The sequence below is a fragment of the Apteryx rowi genome, unplaced genomic scaffold (genome assembly GCF_003343035.1).
Source record: "Apteryx rowi isolate R43461 unplaced genomic scaffold, aptRow1 scaffold_99, whole genome shotgun sequence".
NCBI classification, from domain to species: Eukaryota; Metazoa; Chordata; class Aves; order Apterygiformes; family Apterygidae; genus Apteryx; species Apteryx rowi.
Genome location: NW_020451304.1, coordinates 646,929 through 670,778, shown reverse-complemented (window position 1 = coordinate 670,778; position 23,850 = coordinate 646,929). Strand labels below are relative to the sequence as shown.

The window sequence follows — 23,850 nt, the reverse complement described above, 5'->3', positions numbered from 1 at the left end:
GCCCCGCGCCCGCGGCCCCCGCGCCCGCCCCGTCCCGCCGGCGAGGCCGACCCGAGCCCCGGTGTTGTCCCCATCCCGTCACCCAAGCTGCCCCGACCCCCTGTGCTGTCCCTGTCCCGCCAGCGAGGCCGCTCCAACCCCCTGTGCTGTCCCCATCCCATCACCAAAGCCACCCTGACCCTCTGTGTTGTCCCTATTCCACCAGCAAGGCCACCCCGAGACCCTGTGCTGTCCCCGTCCCACCAGCAAGGCCACCCTGACCCACTGTGTTGTCCCCGTCCCACCAGCATGGCCACCCAACACCCCCGTGTTGTCCCCATCCCACCGCCGAGGGCATCCTGCGCCACCACAGCCTGCCCACACGAGGTCTCAGCCCTGGGAGAGCGAGGGCCGGTGGCCGGCCCCGCGTGGCCAGCCCTTGGTGGTGTCCCACGTGCAGGCAGGGCCTCTGGCCCCAAAGCCACCTCCAGCCGCGGCTGGGGCTCTGCGTGAAGGTCACTTCCTCCAGGAGCGACTTGGCCGCAGGGACGCCTGTGCTCGGGTGACACTGCGGGACCTCCCTGGGGAGGTCCTGGAGCCGCTGAGGCAGCAGYGCGCTGGGCTGGCGGGGTGTCCCTGCACGGTTCCCTGGCCGCGCTCAGGGCGAGGGTATTTCGCCAGCGATCAGGTGTTTCGTGGCACTGAGCGCAGCCAGCACGCGCTGTCGCGTGTTGCACTGTCCTACTTCCAGCGGCCTGGAAGTTGTTATTGCATCAGCCCACGCGCGTCAGTCCTGGTTCAAACGCAGTCCTGACAGCGAGCAAATGTCACTTTTTTTTTGTAGCTAGTTCTGCAGCTGGCTTGAATTAATTTTGTTGCTGCTTGATTGTTTTGAGGTTTTTCTTTTCAAGGCTATGTTGTGCTTTTTTCAGATTGCCCAGGTAGCAAGTACTCTGATGTATAAACGTGCTTATTACTGAGCGTAATTTATGTTTATCGTGTTAGTCTCCAGAGGCGGAGAAGAGCTCAGCTTCCCTTTCGCACCCCTGAGCTGCCCGGAGGTGCCACATCCGTAGCGTGTGGCCGGTGTCGGCGGTGCATCCCTGGAAGGTGCCGGGCTTGCCCGCGTGTGCAGCGCTGCGTCTCCCCTGGGCCGGCCGTGGCTCCGCCGGGAGCAGCCAGCTCGGGCCAGGCGGGAGAGCGGGTGCCTGTGCGCAGACCTGCCGGGAGCACCGGAGCGCCTCGCCTCCGTGCGGCCTCGGAGCGCGGCCCCGAGCCCTCCTCCGGCTCCCCGTTAGCAGCAGCGTTGGTGGGTGCGGAGAGCTGCTCAGCAGGCCGGGGAGGGTCGAGTGCGTCGACGCGACCGAGCGCCGCGTGTGGCAACGCGTTCTTATTGACGGTTAGATGCTGCGTTTTATTTATATCTCGGCGATGCTCCTGAATGTTTCCAAATACTCGAGATTGTGCAACGCTGCTCTCGAGCTGGCAGACAGGAGGGTGTATTTTGTTCGAGGGACTTTCCTGGAGCACAGTGTAAGAAATAATTTTCTGGGCCTGCGAGGGTGCCAGCTTCGTAGCCCAGAGAGGTCTCCTGCCCTGCCCTGCCCTGCCCTGCCCTGCCGCGTGCGCAAAGCTTGGACCGTTGCAGCCCACTGCGCTGCGTCTTTCAGGCCAGACCTTGGAAGCCAAGTTGTATCTGCTGTGACTAAACATGGCCTTCGCCTCCTCTTCCTCCTCCTCCCCCAGACGTGACTCCGGCGGCTTTGCTGCGATCGCCGCCTCGCGCGCTTGTCCGCCTTGTGCGCGGGAGGCAGCACCCCTCGGCTGGGCACGCGGCTCCCCTCCGCGCGGGGCTGCCGGGCCATCTGCGGCGACAGGCTCTGCGGGAGCGTCGGATGGTCACGGCGGTGCCGAGCTCTTCCCAGGCTTGTCCCGAGCGTTTCCCTAGCGTCAGCGCTCCTCTTCGCCGGGTGTTGTAAGAGAGTCCCCGCGTGCGGATGGTGCTGCAGGCGCTGACATTTAAAAGCAGAATTTGGGGCCGCAATAAAATGCGTGTGGCCGTTGCCTGGATTCCCTTTCTTTCTTACAGGTGGTTAATTTAGCGGTCCCGCTTGCTGTTTCTCACTTCTCCTTATTTTTCGTACATTATTAAAAACTGCTGCTCGCAGCGCTGCTTGGCTCTCCCACGGGCAGGCCGGTTGGCGTGACTTGCAGCTCAGTTAATGCCACTCTGGCTCAGGATCGCTCGTTGTTTCAGCGTGGAGGTCAGGGCTCGGCGGCGCTCTGCTTCCGTGTCAGCGCGCCTCCAACACTGACGGCCTTCGGCCGTACTGCTGGGCGAGTTCACAGCAATATGTCCCTGCATTGYGTGGAGAGCAAGCGGAGGAGTGTCGAATATTGTCTTTATGGGGATTACAGGGGAAAAACAGCAGCTTCTTTTAAATCAGGTTAATCGCAGACTAGTCAAAGCGAGGAGGTCCACGGGATGCCTCTGTTAGCTGAGCGGGGTGCGTGCGGCAGCCGGATGCGCGATCCTGGCACCGAAGGTCACCCCGTGCCGGCTCGCCCGGGGCTGGCAAATGCGAGTGTCAGCAGGCAGGTGGCTAAAACGAAGTGGGGAAAGGACTGAAATCCCCTTGGCCTTTGCCGGCACCTGTCCTCGGGGCGAGCTCCGCAGCYGGCCTCGCAGCTGGGTATGTGCCGTGCTGCATGGCTGTGCTGGGCTGTGGTCGGGGCACTACCGCGGCCCTTTTGTCCCTTTTGTCACAGCTCTCCGAAAGTACAAATCTGGACCAAAATGCCGGCACACCGGGTGCTCCGGTCCCCGAGACGGGGGAATCTGCGGGGCAGGGGAGCATGAGCTGCTGCGATGAAGGTCTGACGCTGCAGCTCAAAACCAGTCCCTCCGCTGCAACCGCCCTCGCCTCCGTGCGAGCGGGAAGGGGGGAGCTCGGCGACGCGGGACGACCGTGCCGGTGGCCTAGGAGAGGGCCGTGGTGACGCACTGCGGGAGACGCTTTGCATCCGGCGCTCCCGGCTTCGCTGCACCGAGGTGGAACGACCTCGGTGTTTAGTTTCCTCGCTTTGCCCTTGGGAGGCTTCGGAGAAGGCCGGCTCTACCCCGGAGCTGCTTTGCTGCCRGGACGTTGCAAACCGCTCTGCTGTCGGACTCTGGGGCGCCGTCCCCTTCCCCTGCCCTGTGGAGCACCCTGCGCCCAGGCAGCCACGGCAGCAGAGCTCGAGTAGCCCTCTGGAGGCTTGGCTCTGTCCTCCTGTCCTGGGTCACCCTTGGACCCTGCTGAGTCCTTGTCCTTTCCTCGTGAAGTCCCCCAAAGCCCAAACAAAAAGAGGACAGAAAATAGTGAGCAAAGTCCTAAGYGTATCTCAATGCATCTCCTTCTGTGCGGGGTAATCGCAGTGTGTGAAAGGTGAAGGAACTTGCAAAGTGTTTTATTGTCAGGTTGCTTCCTTCTCGGTGCACCCATTTCCCCCTCTTTAAAGCAAGGAAGGGATCTCGGAGTTGGTCCCTGGACGGGAGCTCTCGCTCCAGGAAGGCTCATCTGCAAAGTTTGTGTCCTCCCTGGTTTTTTTTTTTAGCTTAATAGTATTTCCCACCTGTTGGAAAAGAACTTGTTTGGTTCTGAACGTGCTGAAAGTTCCTCTTCTGGTGGGTGAAGGACACGAAGAGTTGCAGCGGGTAATTTTACATGCTTAGGAGAGAACGAAATCACAGTATGGTGCGTGTGGGCGAGCGAGCCCTGCTTGGGACCTTTGGACCATCTCCATCTGCTCCAAGGTCCAGGGGGGTTTCGGAGGTGCTGAACGTGGTGTTTCTCCAAGAAACCCCGCCGCGGCCGCCTGACGCTAACCATGCCGGGATGCGGGTTGCCCTCGCTGGGGAGAGGCACGGCCGGCGGTGGGCCACGAGGGCGGAAGGGTTGCCCTGGGGGCAGGCTGGCACTATTAAAAAGTAAAAAACCAAACAGGGAATAAATGTAGAAGTTCGCGAGGTTAAAAGCCTTTGAGCAGAGCGGTTCCAGCTTCAGGGCTTTTAAATGAAAGCGCTGAGCGCTGGTTATTGGAGTAACTGCCCTGTGCTAGCCCAAGAGCGGAGGAGCTGTTGTGAAGGAGCTAAAAGAGCAAGAGTAAAACCTGCAACCGGCTCCGCGGGTGCCGGGGGGTTTCTGCTCCGGGCAGAGCCGTGCAGTGCCCAGGGATCTGCCGGATGCAGAAACGCCTCTCGTGGGAGCCGCGGCCCCTCCGAGCGCCCGGCGTGCGATGGAAAGGCGTATGCGGTCCCTGGGAGCGGGGAAGTATCCGGGTTTCCCTGCAGAGGTTTTTTTCCCCCAGCGCTTGGGGCAGAGGAGATGCTCAGCTCCCTTGTGCCAACGCCGTTGCTCTGGGAGGGAGGAGAGGGCTGGACCGGGGTTGTGGGGCTGCCTCTGTCCTTCCCGTGCTTCCCCCCTTTCCGGTGCCATGTTCCTGTTGGTAACCAAGAAAAGCAGGTCCCTGAGCTCCAGCCACTCCTGCGCCGTGGGAAGCAGTGCAGAAGGCAAGGCCCAGGATGGAGTTCCTCTTTCACAGCCAGCCCCTTCCCACCTCCGTCGCCGTGTCCTTGCAGCTGGGCCGCGAGTCGGAGCAGTTTGGAACGGAAGCTGCGGCCCCGTTGGCTCGGCACGTCCCCTGCGGCGCTGGCCGCGTCGGGGCCGTCGGCCCCCGGCTGCTCTCTGCCGTCGGTACAAGCAGTGTGGTTGTACGGTCTTGCAGGACGCACCAGAAACCCTCATTAGGCGGCTGGCTCGAGCCAGAAGTGTCCTCCGGGTCCTGAATGCGTTTGCATTTAAGTCCTATTAGAGCCACGAAATCTGGGGTTCGTTCCTGGGAAGACGCTCCTCTGCAGCAGGCCCAGTTTAGCCAGAGCAGCTCACTAAAACACGTGTCTGGCCAGGAAAATGGCACCTTTTCCTCCGGCTCGCAGCACCGCTGGATTCGCCCTCCCGGCAGCCGCTGGCGAGAGCATCTGCTGGGTCTGGGCAGCGACGGGTCTGTTGTGTGGGTGCGGCCGCCAAGGCAGYGCGTTGGGGGAACGCGCAGATCTTGCTGCATCCCCTCCAAGAGATATCTTAAAATAGACTTGGCTTTTCCATCCCTAATCTCTTTATCAGTGTTTGCTAACGAGGGTACTTTGCATATGTAGATGAGGAGCAGTGATGCCTCATGGCTCCCTTGGATTTGATTCAGAAGCAGAGCCTGGACTGTGTCTAAACCGAAACGCTGAGACGGACGTTTGGGCGATCTGCTCCGAGATAGCTTGCAGCCACAAAGTTCAGCGGTCATGTGAAGATCTGGCAGGCAGGGAGACATTTGTGCCCAGCRCTGGGGCTTTCTTCCATGGGCGGTTTTAATTCTGATACCACAGACCAACACCTCTTCCTTCTCCCTCCCAGATCCTGCAGCTTAAAGAAAACCTAGCCAAGTTATTTAGGCTGCAATGGCCACAGGGGCTGAGCAGAAGATGACTAGCCTGTGCTCTGCGTCTGACAGATACAGGGGCAATCTCCTGTCTCTAGGAGGACGGATGTGATGCTGGACAGATAGCTGGACCACGCCTTAATCTGATATTAGAGGGCTTTTTCCTATGAGAAGCCACCACCTTTCTTTCCTTCTGTCAGATCTGTTGTTTTGAGAGGCTGAACGAGCAGGGTTGTTCCCAGCGCGGTTGCGCTGCGTCTTCCCTTTCCCTGCCCAGAAAGACCAGCTATTCCCGGGTGGAAATTGCGTCAGGGCAAGGTGTGAGCTGGCAGAGCGGGGACACGTGGGTGTTGGAGCACAGACCTGACAGGTCTYGGCACCTCCGTGGTGACACCCCTGGGGATTTGCCTGTTCCTGCCTGCCCGGAGCTGGCGGCAGGGCACGGCAAGCCCCCCTCAAATTGGGGGAATCGGCCCCTTGTTTGCGCTCTGCAGGAGCAAACTGCACTACGCGCTCGGGCCCGTAAGTGCCGTTTGCCCAGGAGACGTGATCCTGTACTGGCAGCAGGTTCCTCGGGGCTTCTCCGTGGATGCGCTGATGTTTGTTTGTGCTGGCTCCCAACCAGTTGTCCCCGTGGGGCTCATTTCTGCGTTTCTAACCCGTGCGGCAGGTTTTGCCCTGCCCGGACTGGGAGGACATCTCGCTGGGCTCCTCTGGGGGACCCAGAGGAAAGGAGGCTCCCAGCAGCTGCCCTCACCCTGGTCACCCCTGCCAGTCGTGGCACGGCTCGACCGCCTGTGTCCCAGGGTGTGAGGCGAGTTTGGGGTCGGAGCAGTGCAGACCTTGGGCCTTCCATACTCAGGAAGCCAGTATTGGGGAAAAAGTGTAATTCTGAGTTGGACCAGCATGTTGAACCCTAGCTCCTGGCTCTGGCCGGGTGATGGCTCCAGCGCAGGTGATGGAGCGATTCGCAGAAGCGTAGGCTTCGCTCTCCCAGTGCTGCCTGGTGGCTGCTCTCCAGTCCTTCCCCGAATGCTGCCCCTTGCTTGATGCTCCCCGACTCTCTTCCTCCCTCCTCTTCCCTCGGGAGAAGCCCCTTTTGCCCCACACCAGCGTGGGAGACGCAGGCAGCTCCAGCAGTGCCACGGCAGCACTCGGCCCCGTGCGCCGGTCGCTGGCTGCTCGGGTGCCCCTTGCTGGGTGTGCTAACCCCAGCCCGGCTCGGCCTGGCCCGGGCGAGCGCCGAGGGTCATGTGGCCACGGCTGGAAGAGAGTCTTGCACAAGTGTCCAGAAATAGAAATGTGTGGGCTGCCTGGCAGCGACTGGACAGATGCCAGGCAGACAGCCAGACACCAGGCAGGCTGCACGGGGCTGGCGTGTGGCAGGGAGGGACTGGCCCGTGCGTGGGAGGTGGCTGGGCTCAGCTTTCGGCTCTAGCCACAAGGATGCTCTTAGCCGGAGGGAGCGGCGTCGGGTGCGGAGGCAGCTGGGGATGTTTGAGGATGGGGTTCCCCGCGTCTCGCCGCGGCCATGTCTGCGTTGCCACATGCCACAGGGTAATGGGTGCCTGCAGATGTCCTGCTGGCCCTCGTGTCCTCGTGCGTCCTTGCAGCACGGCCGCTGCCCACGCTGCCTGCGGGCTGCCTCGCCCTGACCTCCTCCCCTCTCTCTGCAGCCTTTTGCTTGGTGCCAGAGCCGTGCTGGAGCCGCACGTCCACCCAGGACATCGCTGCCCACCCGGTGCGCAGTGTGTGGTGCAGAGCTGGGTGCACGTGTGCCACCCCCGGCCCCGGGGTGAGGCGCTTTAGCTGCCTAGCAGGTCTTTTTTGCAAAGGTGAAAAGAGCACGAAAACCAAAGTAACCAGAGTCAAGCACATGGTGATGTGGTTTGGGGGAGCTGTGCAAAGGCACCTGCCTGTTTGCTGCCGGATAACGCGTGTCGAGCTCTGGTATGGGGATGGCTCTGGTTTGGCCATCTTGGTGCATGGAGAGTTTTTCTTGGTTGCCCAGCCTGGCTCCAGGGACCTGTCCTGCCCTGGTCACCTTGGCCCGTGTCACTGCCAGTGCCTGCTGCGTAGTGTCACCCCGTGGGTGCCTGGTGGAGGGACTCCCAGCAGGGTCTGCCTGGGAGACTGTGGTGGCCGTGGGCACCGGCGTGGGTGGCTCCTCGCCTGAACGCTCAGCTCGTGTTGGATAAACAGGAAGAAGTGCAAGGGGGGTTCGCCCCGCGGCGGAGGGGCTGGTGCCCTGGCCGGGAGCAGCCAGGAAGCGGGCAGGGCTCGGAGGGGAGCGTGCAAAAACCACGAGCCGGTGGGGTGGGCAGCGCGAGCGAGCCTGCCGCAGGCAGCGCGTTGGAGCACCTGCGTGCAGCCAGCCGTCTGCCACGCGCGCAGAGCCTGGGCACGCGTGGCGTTCCTCCGAGGGTTGGGCTGCCTTGGCCTGCTGGCGCTGTGCTCGGGTGGCTCCTGCCCGGGGCTCACCCCGAGCCGCCCATCTCTCCCGGTCACGGCGTTAGTTGTGCCGTGAGCGTTTGCTTGCTGGTGGCTGCTCCCCAAATCCGCAAGCTGTTTCCACGTGGCTGTTAAATAGCTCCTGACCCTGCGCAGGCCACAGCTGGGTATTCCCCCAGCTGCCCCTCCGGGCTGTGATGGGCCCTGGGGTCATCGCTGTCGCTAACCGCCCCATGGCCAAGCTGTTACGTCCCACCCGGGATCTCCGGGCACCCCTGCTGCAGACGCCTGCCTGCGCCCTTGCTTTAGGGCAAGCGGGGCCGTGCCGCTGTCCTGGCCACCCCCTAGGGCAGCGGGGGCACTCGAGGGTAGCTCAGGTGTCTGCACTTGGGGAGGTTTTTGGGGTCCCCCAAAGCTGCACAGGTGGGCACAGGGTTCCCTCGCCCTCCGGGTGACGTGGCTGCACGAGGGGGGTGGCGGAGACCCGCAGTGCAGTGAAGACCGCCGGCCCCGGGGGGCTGAAAGCCGCCTGCCGGCCCCGTTGCTGCGGAGCACGTGGTGCCGGGGGCGGGAGCTGGGCCTGCCTGCCAGGGCAGCAGTACTCCTTCCCGCAGCACCGTGCCAAACAGCGCTGCGGAGGCCGCTTGCAGCTCTGCCGGTGCCGGCGAGACCGCAGGGGCTGTGCTGCGTGCTGCAGCCCGCTTGCTGCGCCGGAGCTGATGCACGGCGCTTTCTGGGGGTGGGGAGAGATGCACCTTGCACTGCTGGGCCGGCGCTGCCGCTCGTGCGTCCTCCGAAGCACGAGCACAACGCGGTTTCCTGCCGTGGCCGGGGCAGATGTGCATGCTCAGCTGAACCGCTGTCCCCTTCCTGGCAGCGCGGCGCTCGCTGCGCAGGGTGCCAGTGCTGCCGAGGGCCTGGCACTCGCTGCACTTGTGCACACGCTCTCTGCTGCGCTCGCCTGGGTGCTGCCAGCCCGGCACAGCACCCGTCTCCATCCCTGCCCTCAGCTCTGTGCGGTGATGGGTGCTGCTTGGTGCTTGCTGTTTCCCCCAGCCCCAAAATGCTTGCGAGTGGGCCGGGACAGAGCCTTCGGAGATCGGGCTGCGCGGAGGCCTCGCTGCGCTCCCGGCACAGCGACGCTCCTTGCCTTGCTGCAGCCCCCAAACCGCGGTGGCGGCTGAGCCACTGGGCGCTGGCTCCGTGGAAGAGCCGGGGAGGTCTGGGGCTGGTGCCGGGTGAGGTGCCAGAGTGGGGACACACGATGGTTTTGCATGGATCTCGGGGGTGGGTAACGGGGACCCCGGTGAGGGCAGCTCCTGGGTGCTTTGAGGAGRTTGCTGGAACATGGGAAGATTTGGGTTTAAAGGATGAGGGTGACCCTTCGGGACTGGGGAGTGACCGAGGGGAGGAAAGGCTGCGTTACTGAGCCGTGCTGGGCACCAGGAGCCTGGGCAGGAGCAAACGGGAATTGGTGGGGAAGGGGAGCAGCAAACTGGACCTGCCGTGCCCCCAGCGATGGGCAGCCTGTCCCGGCGCTGTGGCCCAGCAGCCGCCCTCCGGGCAAGGCTGGCTCCTCTGAGCACTGCTATGTGCCGCGTGCTGTAAAAAGCAGGGAGAGCGCCGCGGTTCCTGGAGGGCTCTGTGGTTTTGCAGCGCCGGCCGGACGCGAGCATCGCTCTCCGCTCCTCCGGATGCACCTCTGTGCAGAATTGTCCCGGCAGAGAGAAGTTGGGGGGTGGCAAGACTGGTTCAAAGGGGCCTGTTCCTCTGGGGCTGCGCTGGGGACAAGGGGTGCTTCGAGGGTGCCAGCACTCTGCGCCCTGCAGCCCCGAGGCCAGGGCACGGGAGTGTCGGATGTGCAGTCTCTGCCCTGGGGACTCGGTGGTGGCTGGYGCCAGGGCAGGGACGTCTCGGCCGGGGAGGCGGGAGCGGGCATGCTCGGTTCCCTGAAATCCCTGGGAGCGGGGCGCGCGAGGAGTGGGAAATCGCAGCTCCCTGCCCGCCGTGCAGGGCTGCACCTTGTGCTGGTGACTCATCGCTCGCTGATTCAGAGCCACGGCGCGGGTCTGCACTGCCGCCGAGGGCGGGCGGCTGCCGGGGCCGCRGGGGAGGCAGGGCTGAGTCCTCTTCCTCGGTGCCAGGCCTCGTCTGAACCCGGGGCTCCCCGGTGTCGCCTTGCTCCCCYGAAATGCGTCGGCCACATCGGAGGGGTGCAGTGTTGGTGGCGGCGGAGGATCAGTGGTGGCAGCRCCTTGGCACTGTGCTGCTCAGGTTTTCCAGGCGCGGCCGATGCCGATGCCACCCGCRTCCTGGCACTTCACGCTCGAGCCGCTCTTCCTTCCCCGCATGCCCAGCGGAGCGTTATCCCTCCCGCGTGTTTCCCATCTGGTCCCGGCACCCGCTCCAGGCCCTTTCCCGGGCAGCCGAGGCCACGGGCAGGATGTCGCTGAGGACACGGGATCTGGATGCTGCCCGCGCCTCCGGCACTGGTACGAGCTGGAGGAGGGCAGTCTCCCCGCTTGAACGCTTGGCTGGCACTCTGACATATTGGGGTTGATGACTCCGGCGCTTTGGATTCCCTTTGGCTACATGCAGACGGGGAGGGCGGTTTAACCCCTGCCTGCCTGGGCCGCTCACTGCCTTCCCCAGCCCCCAAGAGCCCTGACGTGGGGCAGAGGGAGCTCCCTGGTCCCTGCTCCCGGACGGCAGGCGCTGTGCAGTGGCCCGTGACGTGGCAGGACCTGCCGGTGACCGAGGTGCTGCCCTGGGTTGCTGGGGTGGYTCCTTGAGGCCGGTGATAGTCCCGTGCCTCTTTTCCGTGGCGCCGATGCCTCTGCGTCGGCGGGGGATCCTGGGTGCCTCCTGTGGCCGCTGGAGCCGGGCGGGGAGTGGGACGAGGAGGAGTCTGCTGCCTTCATCGATAACCGATCGTGCCTCTGGCGAGGAGCTGGCGATGCTTCGCTGGGGAGGGGGCGCAGCCTGGCATCCCCCCGTCACGGGGAGGGGACAACGCCAAGGTCACCGGGCAGCAGCGGCAGAGCTGGGGACCCCGTTGGCCCCCCGCTCTCGCTGCCCGGCTGGGGCTGCGGGGGAGCCGCCTGCCCCCGGGCCCCACCGTGCCGGTGCCCAGCGCCTGCCACCGTCCCCTCCCTTCCCTCCCCCGGTCCCCAGACACCTGCCGGGGGCTGGCGTGGCTGCGTGCGGGGGACGCTGGGCTCGGCTCCCCCCCGGCAAGGCAGAGGCGGGAGGCGGGMCGCGCTGCCATCGCCAGGCGGCACCTCCTTCGCCGGGCGCCCCTGGCAGAAAAGCGGCGGCGCGGCCGGGCAGGCGGCGGTGCCCGGCGCTCCCGTGCAGCCCCCGCCGGGCCTGCGGCCCCCCGCCTCCCGCCCTCGCCGCCTTTGTTGTGAGATGAGAGCCGGCTGGCGGGGCTGAGAGCCGGCGCAGCCCTCCCGAGCATGGAGCCGCTGAGCCACCGCGGCCTGCCGCGGCTCTCCTGGATCGACACCCTCTACAGCAGTACGTGCCCTGGGCAGGGGGGCCGGGAGGGCTGCGGCAGGGGCGCCGGGGCGGCGGGTCCCCCCCTACCTGTTGTGTAACGCTGCGTCGCGCCGGGGGAAGGATGCCGTGCCGGGGATCCCAGCTCGCGCCCTAGGAGCATGGGCTGAGCCGAGCCGTGGGCAGGCAGTTGGGGATGCTGGCAGAGCACCCGGAGCCAGCTGCAGGGCAGCACGAGCCGGGGTCGGTGCAGGCACCCTCTGGGCCTGGGGGAGCTGCTCCGAAGGGCTGCACCAGCAGGACGGTGACAGTGACCCTGGCATGGGCTGGGGCCGGAGCAGGCTGACAGCTTGCTCTGCTCGCGGGGGTCTTTGGGGATGTGAGGACTTTCTCCCCTGGGTCCCATCCCTGGCTCCCTGCAGCCTTGGGAAGTCTCCTCTCCCCCTGTCCGCCAGCGGTGATTTTAGCAGCGAGCTCCGAGGCGCTGTGCTGAAGATGCTGTGGAAATGCAGTCCTGTGGGGTCTGTATCCAAGGACCRGCAGCCGACGGGGCCAGGGGATCCTGCAGCAGCACGTCTGTGCGGGCTGTGTGCAATTCCCAAACCCACGGTTGGGCAGACCCGGACCTGGTGCTGGAGGAGCATTCCCCAGAGCAGTCCTGGCCCCATGGCAGCCTGGGGGCCCCAGGGCAGACTGGCTGTCTTGCAGATGGCCAAGGGAGCCTGGGACACAGCTGGGAGATGGGGGGGACTCAATTGCAGGCTCTCTGTTGTTGGTTCTGGGGGAGTGTTGAGCTGTGTGGCCATGCAGGTGGGTCGTTTTGGGGGTCTGAATTCCCCTTAAGATGTTTGCTCCGAAGCTGTTGAGTTCAGAGTCTGGCRTTTGCGGAGGTCTGGATCAGTAGGGCAGCGAGGTTTGATGCAAGCGTGTGGGATGGTAAGATGGGAATCCAAAGAATAGGGGGAACCATTCTCCCTGCATCTATTTAGCATCTGCTTGCCCTTGAACCTGGAGCGAGTGGGAGTGGAGGCCATGGGAGCAGTTGGAGGGCACGTTGAGTGGGGCTGGGCATCAAAACAGGCTGAGCCCCCCAAAGTTTTGCAGCCTGAAGCCTGCAACACAGACACCCGCAGCTGGAGACTGCTTCCAAAATCGTCAGTCCCAATGCCTTGCTTGTGGTTGTGCTGGCAGCTGGAACAGAGCCCAGAGGCCGCATCCAGACCTAGTGTCTGTGGACTCCTTCCCAGCAGTTGCATCTCTACGAACCAAGCTGGCTTGGCTCCGACTTCCCAATTCCTTCTCTGACCACCTTTGCTGCTGAGAATAGAGGCCCAAGGGAGACTGTTCAACATGTAAATATTTCCTGGGATATTTGGCAGGGTCTGGCCTTCATCATGTAAGTGAAGACAACAGTGGACCCAGGTGTCTGGATCTCTGTGCAGCCATGAAAAGGGGCTTTCAAGCAGCCAAACTGTTTTCCGTAGCCTGATCAGACCTGTATGGTCCACAACACCCCTGCAAGCAGGCTGGTGAGCTGTGGTGCCTCACTGGGAGAGGAACTTTGCAGAAGGGCTCTGTCTCCGGAGAGCGCACGATGCCTTTTTGTGCTGGTGTCTCCTCCTCCACCTGCCTGGGGCGAGCTACGCTTTGAAGAAAGGCCTCTTCATCCATGTTGTAAGCTCTTGGCGTGACTGGTGGTCTCTGTCCATGTGGGTGCATCTGCTGAGGGGTGCTTGGCCACGTGGGCACCTGGCTGCCTGCTCACTGCCTGCGTGGGTGCTGTGGCTGCCATCCCAGGCTCCTGTGCAGCCACGTGTGGCTCGCTTCCAGCTGCCAGGTGTCTTCCTGCTGTGACTGCCTGGAGGATGCTGGCAACTGGAATTGGTGCCAAGGCTGTGGCATGTCAGGACAACAGCAAGCTGCGTTTCCCAGCACTCTGGTTTTTGAGCATCCTGAGAGGACACCCTGATGGGTACAAACAGGGCTGTGCTGGTGGGGTGGGAGAGGGAGTGCAGGGTGCAGAGAAGGTGCTGTTTGTGTTGTGAGCTACCTTTCAGAGGAGACTTGTGGAGGAAGGTGGTGAAGAGCAAGGCAGGTCTGAGGCCAGCTCATGCATCAGTGTTGTCATGGTGAATTTTCACCCAACCACAGTAAAAACATGGCATTTTCCCAAACCTTGCAGTCTCAGAATAGCAAAATTCTCTTACCCGTTAACATTGAACTTCTTCCTTGGAAATGGGACAGGACAAATGAGCTGTCGAGGTGTGCCCGAGCCCTCCCTGGGGCTGGAAAAACAAAAAAAAGAAGGGCACCTTGAGTTGCTGTGACTGTGCTAAAGACCTGGGTCTGGCCTGGGCTGTGAAGGAGCTGGCTGCTGTCCTGGGCTGCGCTCCCTCTTGGAGATCATCTTGCTAGGATTAACTTGGGTTGGACCTGAAAAGATGTGGCAGAACTGAAATGTTGTTTGCCTTGCGGAGGCATGTTCTTGGCCCTGCTGCCCTTTGGCCCTCCTGGGACCACACACCAGCCTGGAGGAATGGTGGGAAGAGACTGCTTCAGGTCAAGGTGTCCTTGCCAGCAGAAATGGCTATGCTTGGCCAGGCTTCTTCCATTGCCTTGGCCCCCACACCTTGGGTAGGGCAGGAGAATTTCTACTGTTGCTAAGACCCAGGTATCTGGAGTAAAAGTAGGTCTGGATTTTGGCATGGGCATTTAGATAGACGGGGAGCCACTGAGGCAGGCAGATACAAGGGACACATCCTTTGTGGTCCCTAGGATGGAGCAGTGTCCAGGCCCTCCCTCCCTCCCTCACCCGTGCAGCCTGTTTGCTGGCATTTGGCCCTGATCTCAGCATGCCAAGTGATGATGCTTCYCCTCAGGGGGCTGCGTGCAGCCTGACGGGCTCCATATGCAGTGCGCCCTGGCTCATGCTGTCTCCCTCCTTGTCTTGGCTGAGGGGAAAGTAGCAACCAGAAGAGAGTGCAGAGGTAGTGTGGGTCTTGCTCCATGGAGGGCTAGTTGTCTAATCCAGCCCGGGAAAGAGTGGTGTTTATCTGATGGGAACAGGAGCTGCTGTCCTGTTACCAGGGAGGCGGTGTGGTCCATGAAGAGCCCTCAAAAGCTTGGTTGCTTTGCTTCAGATCAGAATGGAGGCCGTGTGGAGAGTCGGGGATGGTCACTGGTTGCAAGAAGAGGCATCTCCTGATCCTGGATCTAGCGATCCAGGTCCAGCCCATTACACAGCGTCAAAAGCGCAGGGAAAAGTGGTCATTTTTCCTGCTGGTGGGTAATTTCTCTCCTTGCAGCTGGAGACATAGCACTGGCAGTGTCCTGATGGCTCCCAGGCCTAGGGGACATGCTGTTCCCTCTCCGCTACATGTGTTGGAGGTGTCCGGCTCTCTGGGGAGTGATGTGTGGGAGACCCCTCTGCCCATCCTCCCCTGGTGGGAGCCTGATAAATAATGCACAGCTCAGGGTCAGCCTGATGGGTTCTGCTAGCAGGTGGCACAGCTGGAGGCAATGCTGGGGCCAGGGCAGTGGTGACACGGGCTCTCCTGTGGGACCTCGGGCTGGAGGCTCAGGACCATGGTGGAGGCTGCTCAGTGCTGCAGGCACCATCCCGTTCTCCGAGCAATGCAGGGGTCCTCTCTTGCTGCCCTGTTTGGGTAGTGCATGTTGCAAAGGGCATCTTTAGGTCTCGAGTCTCCAGGTCAGATGTGGGATTGGGGCACTGATCTGCTCAGACTGGGAAAGAACAACAGGCAAGGCAGAGACTGGGGGTATCCCTGGGGCTGGGGAAGGCGGTGACAACCCCTGGAGCTGCTGCTCRGGTCATGGTGGGTGCTGGAGAGCCAGGATTGTCTCTGTGTAACTGCAGGCCGGTCCCTTCCCCTTGTGTGCCATGGATACCACCTTCCTCCCTAGCACCACAACAGACATCACCTCTGGCGGGTGGCAGGGTCCCCAGCTGCCTCGTTAAAACCATGTTGCTTATTACCCTGCCTCCAAGCCAGCTTCAACCATGGCAGTGAAGCAGGGAGGCAGCATCGTGCTGCCAGTCTCCTCTCCTCCGGTGTGGGTGCTGCTTGTGCCCGTGTTGCCCAGTCCATGGTGGGCTCCATATGTGCTTCCTCCATGCCGGGGGATCGGAGAACGTGCCCCGGCCCTTGGGAAAGGCAGGAAGAAGTGCTGGCAGCCTGGCTGACCGCTCCGTCCTTGGCGCGGGGGTTGCTGCAGACGCAGGCGGGTTTGGCCAGGCTGGCATCACAGTAGGTGGGTGCTGGTGTGGTCTGGGCTGGAGACCAGGGCGCCGAGCGTGGGCTAGCACTGCCGCTCGTGGCCCGGTTGAAGGGAGAGGATGGAGCTGGACGGGTTTCCCGTCTTGGCCCTGCATCGCTCCATCTGCATGTGGCTGGGGGAGGCCCGCCAGGTTCGCCTCCTCCCTGCTGCTTCGGCTTCTCCCATCGGACCTAGTGTAGCCAAGGTGGAAACGGTCTGGAGCAAGCGGATTCAGGCTTCCCCAGCCCGCGGCCAGAGCCCAGCCTGGTGGGCGCTCAGGGGAGGTGCCATGGCRTCGCCCCCGGGGTGGCAGCCGCCATCGCCATGGAGACGCCACCATGGCCGCCCCGGCGGGGCGATGGCGGCTGGCACCCCAGCCTCCCGGGAAGCTCATTAGCGGCTAATCACTAATGAAGCGAGTGCTGAGAGYGGCTCCGTGGTCGTGGCGGAGCTGGACGCGTCTGGCCTGGCCGGGCGGGAAGGGCCATGTCAGGCCTCCCCTTCTCCATCCGTGCCTGGGGTGCAGGACGGGGCTCCCTCCCTCCCTTCCTCCCTGCTCGGCATTGGCACCGCTCTTTGATTTAAAGATTTGTCAGCTTTAATTATTAAGCTGCATGAAGCATTAACGGGCAGAGGGGTGTTGGCGGCAGTCGGGCTAGCGACGCCGAGCAGCCCCCTCGGCCGGGCCAGCGGGCGCCACGGAGGGTCGACATGGCGGCGGCCCCGGGGTCTCCGCGGCGGCGGCAGCCTCCGTACGTCCYGCCTTGGGCAGCCCCGAGAGGCCCAGGTCTTCCCTGTCCCCGGCAGCTGGGGCACCCGTGTCCGCCTCCTCTTCTGGGGGTGGAGGGTAGTGACCCCAGGGGGGCAGCGAGGGGCCGGGGCGCCGGCGGGACCCCCATGCCGCCCGCGCCRCGGCCGGGCTCCCTTCCCCCTCCGGCGCCGGCCGCCCTCCCTTTTGTCAGCATCTCGGGGCGGCTGCATCCGCCTCTTCCCACCGCGCAGCCGGCTGCGGTTTCCATGGGAACAGGCTAGGCCGTACCCCGGCCCCCCCGCCGCGCTGGCGGGGAGCCGCCGCAGACCCCGGCCCCCCGCTCCTCGCTCCCGTCCCCCTCCATCCCGGGGCTCCCCAAAATGGCTTCCCCTGGCAGAGCCGGCTGCGGCCTCCGGCTGGGTTCCGTTAATTATGCAAACGTAGGGAAGTGTGTGGGAGCAGGATGCCCCGTGCGCGGGGCTGGGCAGGGAGCAAGCGGAGGGCTGCGGCTGGCGGGCGCCGGCGGGCCCGGGGCGGGCTGGGCGCGAGCGGCTGCGTGTCGGCACTGCTCGCACGCGTGACCCCGGGTGTTGGAAACGGGGCCGGCCGGCCGCAGGCGACTGCCGGCTCGGGCCGCTGTGGCGAGCCGCTGTTGCACGCCTGGGGAAGGCCCTCGTGGGGCTCGGGAGCGTCCTGCGAGCGGGAGAGCCTGGGCAAGTGGCGATGGAGGCAAGGGGTTGCCCACCCTGGGCTTGCCGCCCCCCTGCCCTCCTCCTGGTAGGCGCTGGGCAGCGAGAGGGTCCCTGTCCCCCTCCTATGGCCTGGATGTGACAATAACTCCTGGACCCTCACCACCACCACCTTCTCTTCCTTGTAGACTTCAGCTATGGTGCAGATGACTACGACGCCGAGGGGAACGAGGAGCCCAAGGCCCTTCCGGAGGGCTCGGAAACCATGCCCTACATCGACGAGTCACCCACCATGTCCCCCCAGCTCAGCGCCCGCGGCCAAGACAGTGGGGACGGCGTCTCTCCCACACCCACCGACGGCCTCAGCACGGGGGTAGGTGGCTGGATGCGGAGCGTTGCGCCGGGTGCGGTTGAAGCAGGCGTTGGAGGACTGTGCAGCTTGGACATGTCTCTGGTGGTGGTGATGGTCTGGTGCTGCTGTGACCCAAATGGCTGTCCCCTCGGCTTCCCAAATCCTGTTGTCCTTGGCCCTCCGTGCTTTGGGCTCCTCTTTGCGGCTCAAGAGGAGTAGCACGTTGTTTGGTTGCTGTCTTTGAGGATGCCATGTTTGTGAAAAGGAGCAGACAGGGAAAGTGGAGACTCAGGGCCACATCAGTGTCATCCCCTTGGGACGGGTGAAAACACACCTGCCCTGCTGCTGGCAAAGCTAGGAGAGCACGGGGGGGTAGGAGAGCAGGGTCTGGGTGCCGGAGAGCCAGAGCTGCCCGAATCTGCAGGAAAGTGGCTGGGATCTCCAGCCAGGGTTGCTAGGAGGTGTGAGGTCCCCAGCATCCCTGTCCCCCTGCTCTGGGGAGGAGCCCAGCCTTGGGGACAGGGGACACCACTCTGCTGGGCTGCCAGCTCCATCTAGTGGCACAGGGGACAACCCGCCAGCTGGAGATGGACACCTTGTCAATCCCCTCCTCTTCTCTGGGAAACTTAGATTTAACTCTTGCTCTCCTTGCGCTTTTAGTAGAGACTGCGAAGCCATTGGGATTTTATCCATTACTTTTAAAGGAGAAAAGTTTGGAAAGTTTTGGAGTGGAAAACCAAAAGGAGAAAATACTTTTTGGGGAATAAACGTTTCCCTAAAGCCCGGGGGCAGTGGGGCTGCTGTCCCCAGCAATGCTGGCCGCAGGGAGYGCTCAGCACTGCTTTTCCCGGTGTGCTCCGGGAGGGCTGGCTCCCGGCTGGGCGGTGCGGCAGCCTCCTTCCCGGCTCCCTGGTGCTGGCCCTGGCACGCTCCCTTGGCACAGGGCTGGTGCAGAAAGTGCCTGCCGGGCCCTGGGACGGGGGAGCCACGGGCAGGCGCCTGCTGCTGCCCAGCACGGCAGGGTGAGCTGCCGGGGTCCTGCAGCGGGTCTTCGGCTGGGCTGAGGCCTGTGATTTTGCAGGGGGCCGGTTGCGCTGGCGGAGGCTGCGCTGGAGAGCATGAGGGTTTGTGTCATGGAAAGAGTTAAGCCCTAAACCCGGATGTCGAGGCAGAGGAGTGAGAGGTGTGGCTTCCTCCCCAGGGTGCGGGTGCCTGCGCCCTGCTTTCCCCTGCCTCTGCCCAGGGCGAGCAGCGCGGTATCCTCTGGGCACCCAGCACTGGTGGCCGCGAAGGTGGGCCCTGTCCGAGCCCTCCTGCACCCCACCAGCTAGCCAAGGGCTGTGCTCCCTCCACCGAGAGAGAGGCCATCCTGCTGCTTCCCCACCAGGCAACATGCAGGAGCAGGGTGCTGGGGCTGGGCGCAAACCACCCAGGCTCTGGGCTCCTCGTTGCAACATAGTTGTCCCCCAGGACAAGCTAGCCACAGCCCCCGAGACCCTGGCACCGGGGTTTGTTGGTGGGTATGTTGTTAGTATCCTCCTCCGGGAGCTGATAAGGAAAGGGAAGGGTGATCCTGGGAAATAGGATGGTGGATGGGGAGGTCCTGGGAGGTGCTGCCAAAGGTGTGCTCCCCGGGGCTGACTGAGTGTGGACGGAGAAGCCGTTCAGACTAGACGCAGGCATTGACACGATCTCGAGTGGCTGTCTCAGCTCAGCGCTGGCCCTGTGCTGTCCTGGAGCTAACAGGATTGGAAAGCATTAAAGCTCTATGCGGATCTGCCCCCAACCTCTTTATCTGCAGCTGCTCGCCTTGGGGCTTAGCTGAGTGCCATTTGAATACTCCAGTTTGGGGCTGGCAGCTTTAACCTCTTTGCGCTTCCAGCCTCAAGATGGGCACAAGGTTACGTGCTGATCCCCATCTCTGTTCCCCGGTGAGGTGGGACTGGTATCTCTGCCTTTCCATGCTTGAAGGTGACATCTCTCGGCTTGGGGTCTAGAGGGGGTTTCTAGCAGGGCATCCCTTCTTGCAGGCTCCTGGGGTGGCTGTGACTGAGGCCGGAGCCCCCAGCAGCTGAGCGTAAATGCCGTCCCTCCCTCTGTCCCCCTGCCTGGAAAATGCGAGTGCCCTTGCACAGGCCACGGTCCCTCTGCAGGGAGGTGGCTCAGTCTCTCCTTGGATGCTGTAGGGTTTGGCATAGGGCAGGATGGGGCTTTGCCGTTGGCTCTGGAAAGTCCCTGTGYCTGTGTTCCTGCCCTTGTTTCTGGCACCAGGAATTTGTTATGGGCTTTGAGAGGAGCAAAGAGAAGAAATAAGCTTGTGAAGGCGGAGTGCCCACAGCCTCTGGTTCCCCTTTTGCTGCAGAGGAGAGGAGGGAACTGCTGAAATGGCTCTTGAAATAACCAGTTCATGCACCAGTCACCATCCCCAGTCTGGTCTTGCCCCGTTTGTGGGGGCATAGGAGATGTCCGCACAGACACACTCACCACAGCTTGTTTCCCAGCTCCCCGTCTGCCCCAGCAGCTGCCGGGGGGGGTCGTGGTCTGGCTGGGGCCGACAGCGAGGTGCCGGTGCTCACCTCTCTGCTGGGTGCTGAGTAGATGCTCCGGGAAGGAGTGTGTGTACGGCCACATTTCCTGGCCAAGCTGCCGAGGTCTCCTCTGGGATGGGGGGACTCCAGGACCCTTTTCCCAAGGAGCTGAGATCCAGGTCCCCATTATGGGAGCCGATCCCGTCTGCTGTCCTCCTGGGGTCGCTTCTTGCTGGTGGAAAGTCCTGTGGTCTCCCTGCTTGTGGGACGCAGGGGGATGGTGGGGGCCCCTGTGGGTGCTGGCAAGCAGGAGGGATGTTCCCACATGGCTGCTACTCTGCCTGGTAGGACAAGAAGGCACTGGGGAGCAGCAGTGCTGGGGGACACAGCAGGTCCAGATGGGTCTCCGATGGAGGCAAAGGTGCTGCCCCAGCATGGCTGGGGCACCCCTCTGTGATGTGCCTGACACGGGTGGGCGCCGCTGTGCCGGTGCTGAGCACGCAGCCAGGACCACTCCACCAGCGGGTCCCACTTTCCATGCAGAGATCTCTGGAGGGAGCTGGATTCCCTCCCGAGACCCCCTCGCCACGGGGGCAGGCAAGGTGGCTGGAGCTGCCTTCCCCAAGGCCAAGCACGCCGCCGCTCGGCATTGCAAAATCCRGCTCCGAAAAAGCAGGCAGGCGGGTAGCAGGCTGCCGCGCGCCCCGGCGGCGCTGACCACACGCCGCCGGAGCAGCCCCACCTCCAGCGCCAAGACATGCATTTCCTGTAGCGAGAGCGCAGGGCGGAGCGGCGGGGCTGGCTGCGGAGCGGCGCGGCGGGCAGCAGCCCTCCACGCTCGCAGCCCCCCGCGGGGTTCGGCGGAGGCGAGGGGAGAGCCGAGCTGGCCCTCTTCCCCTGCCGCTGACAGCCCCGGAGTTTCCGCTGCGGCGCCAGGGCCGTTCTGCAGCCGCCTGGGAAGCGCCGTCGCGCTCCCGCCGGGACGCCGGGGCCAACGGCCTGAGCTGGGGCAGGCGGGAGCACCGGCAATCCCATAATGGCTCCTTTCATCGAGAGACCGTGGCCAGCTTCCAGGGCTGAGTCAGGCCAGGCTGGCTCCATGGCGTAGGCCCTCCCGTCTGGAGCCTCGCGAGGTCCCCTCTGCCCCCCTGGTGCTCGCAGGCCATGGAGGAGGAAGAGGAGGCCATAGGGTACCTGGATAAAGTCCTAGAGGATGAAGATGACTCTGAGCCGGGAACCCCCACCAGCCCAGGCCCTCCGTTCTTGGCCGGCGAGAAGGTGGGCACAGATTCCCTTCTGGGGTACCAGGGCCTTGCGCTGGACCGAGGGTGGGATGAAGAAGGGGCATTTTGCTGGTGCCAGCAGCGTCCCGGTCTGGGGGCTCTCTTCACCGGGCAGCTCCTGAGCCACCGCAGCGGCAGCGCCCTGCGGCAAGGTGCTGGCGAGCGGCGTGGGGGGCACGGGGAGCATCGCTGCGGCCCCGCCGTCCCCTGGGCCGAGGCAGGGCTGAGCGCGGGCTTGACTACGAGATGTCCCAGGGCAGGAGCAGTGGGCACGGGGCAGCGATGTGAGAGGGCCTGGGTGCTAAGGGCTCGGCCAGCGGCTGCGCAGCACACAGCGAGTGCCTGCCTTCCTCTTGGGGGGGAGCAAGGGCCGTTCGTGCCGGCCGGCAGTGGGCAGTCGTGGCTTGGGGGCTCTCCCAGCGGAGCTGGTGCTGGATGCTCCAGAAAAGTCTGGACCATTCTGTGCTACTGACTCACCGCCCGGCCACAGGCAAATCTCCCAAACGCGGCCCCAAACCCGTCCGTGCCCATGCTGCGCCCTGGCCCTGGGGCACCCCGGCTAGGCCTTGGTGCCCGCAGGGGGTCTGTGTGCTGGGCAGCCGCTGCCAGCCCCAGCCCTGCGCCCTCCTCTCGCCGCCCCGGCCGGGTTCCCCGGGTGGGCAGGGGGCTGGCAGGGGGCCGCAGCTGCAGCCGCTCCATCCTTGGGCTCTCCTGCACGGGGAGCTGCCCTGGAGCCGGCTCGCTGCTCCTCTCCCGTCCGGGTCGCGGGGGTCCGGCTGGTGTTGCCCCCGTGGGGTGCTGCGGGCCCCGGGAGCGGACGGGCCCCCTTATCTCCCAGGCTGCCTCGCAGGGCCGGCCTCAGGGGAAGCAGGAAGAGCCCGTGACTAATCGGTGGCAAAGAGCCTGTGAGCACTGAGCGCACAAAACCAGCCCCCCCGGCACTCCCCCGCCGCACGGGACACCGCGGCCCTGGCCTCAAGGGTGCAGCTTTGCAGGGAGCAGGCCCCGGGGCCGAGCGGGGTGGGCGCCCCGGGCAGCGGCAGGGGGGCCGCGGCAGCCCCCAGGGCCGGCTGGCGGAGCAGGGGCTGAGCTGTGCTGGCGTGGGGCGCCCGCCGGGGCAGGCCGGGGAGATGCTGATCCGGGCCCCGGAGCCGGGCGAGCACTTCCTGGCTCGGCTGCCAGCAGCGTCGCCCGCCTGGCCCGGGAGCTGTGCGTCCTGCCCCGCGCGGCCATGCGCCTGCGTGTGCATGGCTGCCGGGCGCCCCGGTGCGACGTCCAGGGGCTGGCGGAGCTGGTCGCGGCACAGCCGGCTGCTCCTGCGCGGGCACCGCGGGCTGCTGGTGCCGGGGCAGGGGCAGAGCGCCCACATCCTCCGCTGGYGGGCCGGGCCGGGCCGGGGGGAGCGTGTGGGCAGGCCCCATCCTGCACGCCCCTGCTGGGGCTGGCTCCGGCGTACCAGCCTGGGTCCCTCGGCAGTGTTTCCCCTGCCCCAGCTGTGCGGGACCAAACTCCCCGCCATGCGTCCCAAACAGCTTGTTGCCTGGAGCAACTGGGGACTGAGCGGGGAGGTTTTATTCTCCTCTCCGAAATGGGCTGTAACAGCTGGATTAAGGCATGCGAAAAGGGCCCTGATGTTGCAGGGTTGCGGCTCTGCTTGGCCCTGGTCTCAGCAGCCCAGCCCAGCTCCTGAATGTGTTTCTTAGGGCAACTGGTGCGGGAGGCTCAGGCACGCTGGGCGCTCAAGGAGGTCCAGGGGATGGGGCATCCGTGCCTGGGTGCCGGGAGAGCCACACCGGCATTTGCAAGCTGGTGTTGCAGGGTGGGAGACACGTCCCCTGCTGAGGAAGGTGGAGGTTTCTGGCTTGTCCAAGGAGCAGCCTGTTGGATGGGGCACCGGTCCCGCATCCCGCTGCAGCCCAGGGCCTGCGCTGATGCTGCCGGGTGGTGGGAGCCAAGAGGTGTCCGTCCGGCAGCCACGTGGGGTGGTGCTTCCCTGGGCAGCGGGCGCAGGCCTGGGGGAAAGCCCCAGCTGGGGAGAAGGGTGGTGCCGGATCACGTGGCCGTGCCGTCTGCCGCCGTGCACTACTTCAGTGCCTCTGGACTCTGCCCTGGGAGAGTCCTGCCATGGCCTGCGCCATCCTGGAGCGCTGCCAGCAGCGCTGGGCTCCCGGCCAGCCAGGAGCAGGGAGGGGAGCAAAGCCAGCACAGCTGGTGACTTGCCAGCTGGCTCCAGTCTGGCTGTGCCGCCCAGCGGGCATATGCCYGGCCTCACTGGTCCTTCCTGTAAAGTTATCCCTATCCGGGCAGGGATGTGTTTCCGTGCTGGGATCTGCAGAGATGGGCCTGGTGGGGTGAGGGGTTTCCTACCGTGCCAGCTGCTGACTCTGCTGGGCTCCTTGCTGTGTTGCGCAGGGTGAGCGAGATGCTGGCAAAGGCCTGGAGATGCGGAAGCTGGTGCTCTCCGGTTTCCTGGCCAGCGAGGAGATCTACATCAACCAGCTGGAGGCACTCTTGTTGGTAAGCACAGATCCAGCCAGGGGACCTTTCTTCAAGAATGTCCCCCAGAAGG

At 64.2% G+C, this 23,850-nt stretch overlaps 1 protein-coding gene across 5 annotated transcripts in view; it reads left to right on the top strand.

The window, feature by feature from the left end:
• ABR (ABR, RhoGEF and GTPase activating protein) overlaps window positions 1–23,850 on the top strand; it is a 74,290-nt gene that overhangs the window by 26,230 nt on the left and 24,210 nt on the right. For 4 of the 5 annotated variants that reach the window (XM_026055338.1, XM_026055339.1, XM_026055340.1 and 1 more), the window contains 2 exons: window positions 17,307–17,491; window positions 23,694–23,798. In XM_026055338.1, the coding sequence (XP_025911123.1) occupies window positions 17,384–17,491; window positions 23,694–23,798 (213 nt within the window). In that variant the 5' untranslated portion in view covers window positions 17,307–17,383. Of the gene's footprint in view, window positions 1–17,306; window positions 17,492–20,807; window positions 21,277–23,693; window positions 23,799–23,850 lie in introns of those variants that run through there. The other variant, XM_026055336.1, reaches the window with a different exon arrangement.